The following is a 10668-nucleotide window of genomic DNA, read 5'->3' as shown; positions in this document are numbered from 1 at the left end:
AGTTATTGTTTGGCAAAGGTTGGTGATACTGGCTTTGGTTTCAGGCAGAGTTATCTTGCAACTCCAACACGAGCTTGCACAAACAAATCTTTTTGTATCTGTGGGTCTTTTGGTAAAAATTGGGATCGAAAGATTCTTGTGATATGGCCGGAAATAATATTGAAGAAGTAGAGGTGGGTAGGATACGATCAATCCAATCGATATTTTTTATCCTTGTACCCGTAATTAGCGACAAAATAAATGCACTTCCCTCCTTTCTAGCGAGCTCTGGTGATGTGGCTGAAGTAACTTTCACTACGGCATTTGTTTCATGTTCATAAATTTGTAATAGCAGCCGGTCTTTCTGGAAGTTTTGAGCTGCTTTGAATAGTCAAGAACGCCTTAAACTTTAAATTTTGAATATTATTATAAGTGTTTTGAGGATACATTAGAGGTTAGGTTTATCGGGAGAATGACTTGTGTGTTCAAGGGGTCTGCGACGGCAGATGCGAAGACCAACAGTGCATCAGAAGTCCCGCCAGAGTTCCTCATCAAGCATCCTCTCCAGAACACTTGGAGTCTCTGGTTCTATGACAATGACAGGAACAAGACATGGGAGGAAAACCTGATCGAACTCACGACATTTGATACGGTCGAGGACTTTTGGAGGTAAGGGAAAGATAATAACGAACCGGTTTGCGCCGGTTTTATGTAATTGATACTAGCAAAGAAACTTGAGGAGTGAATCAGTTTTCAGGAATTTCAATTCTAACATATGTGTAAGAAATTGATTCTTATTCAATAAGGAAATAGGATAGTTCCTTATCCTGTGAGGTACCTACTAAGTACTAAAAATAATTAGTTCTTAACACTAGATATAACTACTCCTATCTCCTTTGCTCTTAATACATATAGAACATAATCTTCAGTGATCAATTGAACAAAATTCCTCCAAAGTCCAAACTGTTTCAACTAGCTCGGACTTACTAACTCGCAAGCTCAAACTGAATGAAATGGACTGGTGAATGATTTTTAAGTTCTCTTCCTCCATAGTTTATGCTCAGCGTTATCTATCACTCAGTCAATCATGTTATTCTTTTAGGTACACATTTTTCAAGTTGAATGAAAAAGAAAACAAAATAATATTACTAAATAGGATGCTGTTTTGCAATAGTGCGTGTTAACACTGATTAATTCTGCAATACAATGTTAACTCTTATGCTGCACTTATTGTTTCCCTTTTTTTTAATATACATTTTTTATTTATATAAAACTAAAAATCAATCAAAATAAATCACTAAAACTAAAAAAAATATAATTATATAGTAATGCATGAAAAATAAAATTTACATAGTGAGTGAAAAATTGTTTTCACTGTTGCTATTTAATTTCCTCGCCATTGAAGTGAAAAGCAGAGTGTAAAACTTGAGCATTAAATCCATTTTCCCCTCTATGTGTCTATACACCCTCGCCGTACCGGCTCGGGTGGCTATATAGATGTCTTGGGTAAAATGGCTCCTTTTATGCTCTTGTTGTACAATCTACTATTAACAGTTGACATTTTATTGCAAAATGACAGTGAGTTGACTCAGTATTGCAAAACAGCATCCTAATTTGTACTAAGTTTTATACATGGAACTATGATTATACTTTGTTGCAGAAAATTGGATACAAGGTTCCAATATGACTTTTTTTTTATAACTATGTTGTTAGTTATCTAAAGTACCTCTTTTTAGACTGTACCACCACATAAAGCTACCGTCTGAGCTGCGCCAAGGCCATGACTATGCAGTGTTCAAGCAGGGCATCCGTCCTATGTGGGAAGACGATGCAAACAAGATGGGAGGCCGGTGGCTCATTAGTCTTGAGAAGAAACAACGCAACTCTGATTTGGATCGGTTTTGGTTAGATGTGGTAAGTTTTTCAAATAATGCATGTATTCTTGGCATTTGTAGATTGTTATAATTTATGATTAAACATAATGGATATGACAATATATGGCAGTCATATTCAAATATTTTTTTTTGTATGTCCCAAAATGTATTGTAGTAATGGCGCAGCAGTCCAACATCTTCAAAAGTATTAGTCAATAAAGGCAATCGATAAAATATTTCTACGCAGGCCACAAAGCTTGTATTACCAATATTCAGATATCTGATGTAAACATCAAATAAGTCATAGTACAGTTTCATGGTGGAAACATTTGGAGGATGCATTATTGACACAAATTTGCCATAGGAATTTGTCCTGTCATGAAATTGACAAGAAATCAGTTTTGTCAAGAAATTATTAACCCTAAGGACGAGATCATAAAACATAAACTACATAAATCATCCAAAATTTCTTGACGTCAGGAAAACTTCACAAAATCTTGTGAGATAAAAAAAATCGTAATTTTGTAACTACATAAAAACTTTATTGGATCCAACAATAAAGATTATCTGACTTTTTATAACTTTTACCACAAGTTTTTGTATATATTTAAAAACAATATTACTTATTTTTTGTGGTGAAATAGCATCAGGATTTCTTTTTTTTTTTGAATAAGTGGACAACTGAAAAATTTAAAAATGGACAACTTTTTGAGAAATAGTCATTATTATTATTACAGCCTCTTTATTTCCATTTTGAATCAATCATCATCATTTATAATCATCCGTTGTATAGACCGGTCGTGTACTAACTGAATTACGAGTTTTTAAAATTTGCCTATAATCATTATCAACTTTATAAGTTTGAGTTAAAGTTTATTTTTGTCTGTAACTCATTTAAAATTTGTGAGCCGTGATTATTGCAACCGGGCGCTGCTGTTCGCTCCCCCCGCAAGTAAAAGGTACGCGAGTGTGTGTGTCGTAGCCGGCCGCTGCATCGTTAACAACCTAAGGAATTTATTTTGTTTTGCTGTCACCCGCAAACAGTTATTAATAATGAGTCTAAAATATCAATCACCTGTTAAAAGTGACTCCCAGCCGGACCTTGCTACCTATGTAGACCATGAAGCCCATCAAGTTGCCATGAGAAAGAGGAGGCAGCCCGAACAAGACAGTGATATTAGACACGAGCTTAAAGAATTTAGAAAGGATATAATGTCTCTTCTTACTGATTTCACTATAGCTCAAAATGAAAAGTTACTTGCTATGCGCGAGGATATTAGGTCTGAAATTCGGGATCAGCTACGTATAGTGACATCATTATCAGAGAGCGTCATGGAGGTACAGACACAGGTGAAGGCCAGTTTGTTAGAATTTGAGAGTAGGATTACCTCAGCTGAAAAAAAAATTACGTCTGTGACTACCATATCGAAAAGTCATGATGATGCCCAAGAAACTATAAAGCGGTTGGCTATGGAAAATAACTCTAACAAACAATTCTCCATGCTTAATAATTTGGAGATTTCTGGCATAACATATAATAAGGGAGAAAATCTAATGAACATCCTGCGCGACATATCTATCAAGGTCGGATTTTGTCTGGGTGATGGTGACGTCGATGTTATTCACCGGGTTCGCCGTTTCCCAAAGTGTCCAACAGAACATTAGACCGCCAGCGATTGTGGTCAGATTTACTCAGCGACGGCGAAAAAACGAACTACTAGCAGCAGTGCGTGCGCGCCGCGGCCTAACTACGTCCGACATCGGCCTGCCGGGGCCCGCTGCCGCCGTGTACGTCGGCGACCACCTGACCCCAGTCAACAAGCTGTTGCTCAAGCAGGCCAGACAGCTGAAGCTTGAGCATAACTATTCTTACCTATGGGTTCGCGATTGTAAAATCTTTATTCGAAAAACGAGCAAAGTAAAGTAATAACTATAAATAACGAATCAGATCTAAATAAGATTAAATGACTGCTTTGTTTTTTGTTAAAAAATTCAATTATAAATGGTTTTTTCATTATAATAAGTTCGATAATTGCTCACTTATCCTGTAAAACCTTTCAAATGGTATTTACACCAGCGCAATTTTACCATTTTTATCATTACCATGTTTATAGTTGCATAGCATCGGGCCATATACTTGTGATAGTTGTAGCTACCAATGCTACTATTACCATTGCATTTTACATTTGTTTATGTGAGTACTTTGCGGGCGCGCCTTTTGAAAGTATAATATACCAAATTAAGTGGAACACAGACTCGTTATTTTTTGCTGATGCTAACATTTTAAATTCGAAGGCAATATTTTCTACTTGTAAATTTATGACTAAAAATGTCTAATACTGTTTTTAATGGATATTACCAAAACGTGAGGGGTTTGCGAACAAAAGCTAGTGAGTTTTTTTTCTAACGTTGCACAGTCTGACTATGATTTTGTCTGCCTGACGGAAACTTGGCTGACTCCGGATTTTTATGACGGAGAATTTTTCGATCCGAGTTTAATTTATTCCGATGTGATCGGTCGCCGACGGCGAGCGGCGCGGGGCGCGGTGGTGGCGCTGCCGTCGCCGTGCGTGCGCGTTGCCAACCCTCGCGCCGCGACTGGCCGGTGCCACCGCGTGCTTATTGCGAATGTGTTTGGGTTTCTGTTCCACTACAGTCATTTGACCGAAACAGATCTCAGTACGATCACTTCCAAACACTATCGCAGCAATCCTTCTTAAATATTGCTTGCATTTATATTCCACAGGGTACCGGACATAAAGAATCTTTAATATCCTTCTTTGAAATAGCTAGTCAATTAGTTATTGAAAGGCCGAATGACTCATTTTTGCTTACGGGTGATTTTAACATACCCGAGGCAGAATGGGTGACTCGCTCTTCCCCAGGAATGCATTTAATGCCTAGTAACAATTATAAAACACAACTTATTCAAGATTTTTTATCATTTACTGAATTGAAACAATTTAATTGTGTTAATAACATTAACATGCGAATACTTGACTTAATACTATGCAGCAATGAATGTACAGTCGCTGCCTGTGACCAGCCACTCACGTCCGAAGACTCTCACCATAAAGCGCTTAATATAGATATTAACTTGAATTACGAGCCCAGTCTTAAACCGGTCTCAAACCTAATTTTTAATTTTCACTCTGGTGACTACAATAAAATTAATTTAGAATTATCTAAAATCGATTGGTATACGTTTTTCAATGATTGCAGTTTCACTGACAGTGTTTCAAAATTTTATAACCTACTAAATAAGTTAATCTGTAATCACATCCCTCGTCGCAAGGTAAATGTATCAGCGTCTGTACCAGTATGGTACACTAAACCATTGAAAAAGTTGCTTAATGAGAAGCGTAAATTTCATACGCTTTGGAAGAAATATAGTAACCCTTTAGACTACGAAACTTTTAAAATATTACGTAAGCGCGCGGTGAAAATGGAATCACAGTGTTATAATAACTATATATCTTACACGGTACAAAAAATAAAATCATGCCCAAATTATTTTTGGACTTATGTTAAGTCGAAATCATCTAAAAATAAATTGATGCAAACAATGAATTATAAAGGTCGTACTACTTCTGATGGTGTAGAAATATGTAATTGGTTTAATGATCACTTTCACTCAGTTTTTGAAAAATCGAGTGATAATCAGCACTTTGATTATAACAGTTTAACACCCCCCTGCGACCCTTTAATTGATATAAGTAGTATTGAGGTTAATCGTACCACCGTGCTTAAGTTATTAAATGCAATTAATGTTAATAAAGGTGCAGGTCCAGACGGTATTCATCCCATTTTCATTAAAAGGTGTTCCTCTAATTTAGCGTCCCCTCTTACAATTCTTTTTGGTAAATCCATCAAAAATGGCTGTGTCCCGGACATTTGGAAAAAGAGCCTTTGTCACCCCGATTCCTAAAGGCTTAGTTAGTCGGGATATTGAAAAGTACAGACCTATCTCGAAGTTATGTCAATTTAATAAAATCTTGGAAAAGATAGTCACAGACCAGGTTTCTCAAGTATTTAAAAATCACATTAGTCCAAATCAACATGGCTTCTTCAGAGGTCGATCGGTGGATAGTAACTTGTTGACTTTTAGTGACGAGATCCGAGTCGCGATGGATAAAGGTGCCTGTGTTGATGCCGTGTACACAGATTTTGCCAAGGCATTTGACAAAATCTGCCATATCACACTGCTACTTAAGCTTTGGCGCCTCGGCATACATGGCGATCTGTTCCGGTGGATCAAATCATATATCGAGAATCGAAGCCAGTGCGTAGTTCTATATGGTTATGCCTCAGAATATAAGCCGATCAGCTCCGGGGTACCCCAGGGGTCTCACCTAGGACCCTTATTATTTACACTTTTTATAAATGATATTGATAAATATATAAAAAATTCAAATGTGTTGTTATATGCAGATGATACGAAAATTTATAAAACCATCAACTCCTTAGAAGACTGTTGCATGCTGCAAGATGATTTAGTAAATTTTGAGTTGTTTTGTACACATAATAAATTATTTTTAAACTTAAATAAATGTTTCGTCATTACGTTTTCGAGGAAAAAAAATAACAACCTAACTTTTGGATACACATTATGCAATAGTCATCTGAGTAGAGTAACACAAATTCGTGACCTTGGTGTCATAATGGACTCCAAGCTTTCTTTTGAACCCCATTTAGATTCCATTATTAAAAAGGCATATAAGCAACTAGGTTTCATATTACGTGTAGGCAAACCATTTAAAAATAGTCTAACTTACATAATTCTTTATAATAGTTTCGTTCGCAGCAATCTCGAATTTGCCAGCGCCGTCTGGAAACCCTACTATAATGTACATATTGAAAGAATAGAGAAGCTGCAAAAGAAGTTTGTAAAAGCCCTTGACTTCAGAACTGGCTATACGAATACTAGCTATAAGGATTCACTTGCTCACCATAAACTCCAAACACTTAGTGACCGCCGAGACTGTGCAGACTCAGTTTTGCTGTATAAAATTTTAAATAATATTTTAAATTCCCCCTCACTTCTTCATCAAATCCATTTTAGAGTCCCCAATAGACGTCAGCGCCAATGTCGGAAAAAATGTTTGTTTTCGATTCCGCAATACAGAACACGTTATGCACAAAATACATTCTTGAGGCGTGCGTGTAAGCTATTTAATGACAATGAAAAACTTAAAAACATTGACCTTTCAATTGCAGTATTTCCGCTATAAAAAAAGTTTTCTGGTAGCCACTTTCACTTTTTCTACATTCATGTATAGTTTTTCCTCTTTTTGAAATATTGAAATATTAAATATTGTAATTTAATTTTATTTTGTTAGTATACTTACATACCGTATTATTGTACCTTAAGGAAACTCCAGGTCTAGTTTATAAGAAATATACATTAAGCCAATTTTTTGTAAATGACTGTTTGTTTCTTAAATAAATAAATAAAATAAATAAATTACATATTCAAATCAATCATTTCATTGTACCAATTATTACATATACATTAAAAAAATTACATAACATTTCATTTCATAATAAATAGCAATTAGTTAAAATAACAATTCAATATGGACCCCTCAACGGGTCAACGGAAATAGTCTTATACTATGTGTATATTTAGCTTCAATGATAAATTGAAAATAAATTTCAATGCAAAATGAAGCTTGACTAGTGTGTGTTCTACTTTGATTTAATTAGACAATGTTCCGGTCAGTTTCTTTTGACTGGTGACCTTCATGTCATTGTAGCATTCCTTCTCAAACAGTCTTTTTAAGTAATTTACCACTTGAAAAAAAAGAGACGCTTATTTTCACATATTATATTTATTTTCTATTTTCAGGTTCTCCTACTTATTGGTGAAAATTTCGAAAATCCTGATGAAATTTGCGGCGCTGTTGTCAATGTTAGGCCTAAACTTGATAAAATAGGTAAGCAAATTTCTATAGTCAACAATTCTACTGTATTATTGAGAGAGCAGACCAAGATGTTAGAGTAGGATACTTTCGATTCGACCTGGGACTTTTTGGCCAACCTCATGATGATAAGCAAGTTGTTTGGGCTATTTAATGAATGACCAATTTGTTCAAAGGTTTCTTCTAGGATCGGTGGATCTGTCCCTGTGGGATGGTACCCCATGTACAGTCGCCATCAGATATTTCGGAGAGGCCAAGGTAGTCAAAAATATCGGCATGCACTCTATTCTCAAGGCATTCATATTTCAATGTTTTTGACCACTTCGGCTGCTCCGAAATGTGGCCTATTGACAAGCCAAAAAAATTAACATTGTAAATAGACAAAAAATAAGCTACCATTGAAGGGGACATACACAACTGGATGGCCAAGTGGTTAGAAAAACTGACTACGAAGCTTTAGGCCCCAGGTTTGATTCCCGGCCGGGGCAGATATTTGTATGAATAATACAAATGTTTCTTCTCGGGTCTTGGGTGTTTAATATGTATTTAAGTATGAATTTATCTATATAAGTATGTTTATCCATAGTACAAGCTTTGCTTAGTTTGGGACTAGGTCAATTGGTGTCAAGTGTCCTGTAATATTTATTATTATTATTTATTTATTATACATAATGCCATACAAAAGACAACCGTCTGACAATTTCAGATAAATAAATATTAGTCATGGCATTAAATCAAATTATCATGTATTTGTTGGATTATTTCTAAAGTGACTGGTTTAATACTTCACAAAATCCTTTTTTTTATTGCAGGTATTTGGACAGCAGATGCCTCCAGGCAGCAAGCCACTGTAGAAATCGGCAGAAAACTGAAGGATCAGCTTGGTATCCACGGCAAGATTGGCTTTCAGGTCCACAGAGACACCATGGTCAAACATAGCTCCGCTACCAAGAATCTGTACACAGTTTAGTCTAAATTATTTGTACAACAGTGAGATAACTCGTTGACATGAGAACAATAATGTGTAGAAGCATCAAGGTCCGTTATAACAAGGGTTGTCGCGCACATCATAATAGCAGCTTTATGTCTCTACGTTATCGTTATCGTGTCTCCAGCCAAATGCGATGTCGCTTCACACTGTGTGTGAAGTGTTATATTTTTATGGAATTATCGGTCCAGTTGTGAAACTTATTGATTAAGCTACGATATTTGATATATCATTGTGACGATTGGACTGATTTTGTGTCTTTGATTTGTTAATATTGTAAATTGTTTGCATTTGGTGCATTTCTGTAATGGAGTGTTAGAGTTTTCTCATGTTATGTCCAAATAGTTTAACGTTTTATTTAACAGAAGTCGCGTTTTAGGTTGATGTTTGATCGTTTGTTTTGTATTCAGAGCTTTATAACCAACCATCTAGCAATATTACAAACCACCGCAATGGCCATTGATATTTTCACTATAAAAGGAACAGCCACACCAACATGAACAGTAAAAACCTTGATCCATTTGAAATTATATTATGATTTGTTTTAATGGAGAGGTTTTTTATACCTATTAGTGACACATCTGGGGGCAGCAGTAAAACATTCTACCTATTTATACCTGCCTCACTCAGAGTTGATTAAATGGCTGTGTGAGATGGTTTCAGCTCTCGGCTACCTACCTACTTGTGTGAAGTAAGCTGAAGGTATCAATCGATGTGATTGATTAGCAGCCTATATCCATCCCTGTACCACAAAAATAACAAGTGCTACAAAACGGCATAATTATTATAGTTGACTTTGTGATACAAAAAAGTGTCAATTGTGTAAAATTGTAGCACTTGTAACTTTTTGGTACAGGGGTCGGTTGTAACTGTACCGCACTTCATATATGGTTTGGGTTTAATTAATGTACCACCTGGAATGTATGGCCCGGGTGATCCATTTGCTTATTATATTAGGGTCCGATTTTTGAAACATGTTTGAAAATACAAATTTGAAGTGGTTAAGTTCAATTTGTACTACAAATAAAGAATTTGAAGATTGCAGCTCTAAATCTGTCTTTTTTTCGGAATAGATGACAGTTGCAATACATTAGACTGGCAAATTTGCGTCAACTCCTCTAGACGACGAGTTTTTGCCAACTATTGTAGGTATTAAGTTGTAGTTTAGCACTACTAATTTTAACCTCTTTCAAACGGTTTTCAACTGATCTTATTTAAAGTCCCTCGTACAATGTTCGGGCCGCATCGCACATTCCGAGTTGTAGATCAACTACACCCCTTGTTTTAACCTTTTAATTGTGAATTCGGCAAAGACCCACACCATCGTATAAAAGCTACCTACTTGCGTATGTAGAGGCTCTAGATTTGGGTTTACTTTGATGATTTTAGCGGTTGAAAGGTTAATGAGTCGACACTTTGCTGCTGAGATGCAAGTCTGATTTTTTATGAAATGCTCTAGTATGTTTGTTGATACGATCACTTAGCGTAATTTTGTATTTACTGGGTACTGAGACCGAACTTTAAAACTTTTATTTAAACAATTAACAAGCTTAGATCTTTAGTTAACTGGCACTGAGTTGATGTATTTCAAAATGGCTCTTATAATCTGCGCTGTTTAAATTTCATATTTGTAAGTAATATTTTGGCATACATATTTTAAATAAAGTATAAAGTAACTTTTTTTGGTTTTGTATTGGGGTTCCTTTTGAGGTCTCTACATACTACACCGTATCATGGCATGACCGTAATAGGAGCGTGTCAGGAACGGAATGTCAACGCGACGCGACGGCGACGGTTGGTTAGGAAACGTGCTAGTGGGCATAGTCTCATACTTTTCAATACAAAGACTATATTTTTGCCTGACGCTTTGCTATTACGGTCATGGTATGTACGGTGTAATGAGTCT

At 35.9% G+C, this 10668-nt stretch overlaps 1 protein-coding gene across 1 annotated transcript; it reads left to right on the top strand.

The window, feature by feature from the left end:
* Positions 1–64: 64 nt before the first annotated feature.
* On the top strand, positions 65–10439 carry LOC141433572 (eukaryotic translation initiation factor 4E-like). The gene is made up of 5 exons (XM_074095674.1): positions 65–173; positions 470–648; positions 1716–1893; positions 7702–7789; positions 8587–10439. The coding sequence occupies exons 1-5, from the start codon at positions 144–146 to the stop codon at positions 8742–8744; spliced, it is 633 nt and encodes a 210-aa protein (XP_073951775.1). The 5' UTR covers positions 65–143; the 3' UTR covers positions 8745–10439.
* Positions 10440–10668: the final 229 nt, after the last annotated feature.

The sequence above is a fragment of the Choristoneura fumiferana genome, chromosome 12 (genome assembly GCF_025370935.1).
Source record: "Choristoneura fumiferana chromosome 12, NRCan_CFum_1, whole genome shotgun sequence".
Lineage (NCBI taxonomy): Eukaryota > Metazoa > Arthropoda > Insecta > Lepidoptera > Tortricidae > Choristoneura > Choristoneura fumiferana.
This window is presented reverse-complemented; position numbering and strand designations above follow the sequence as displayed.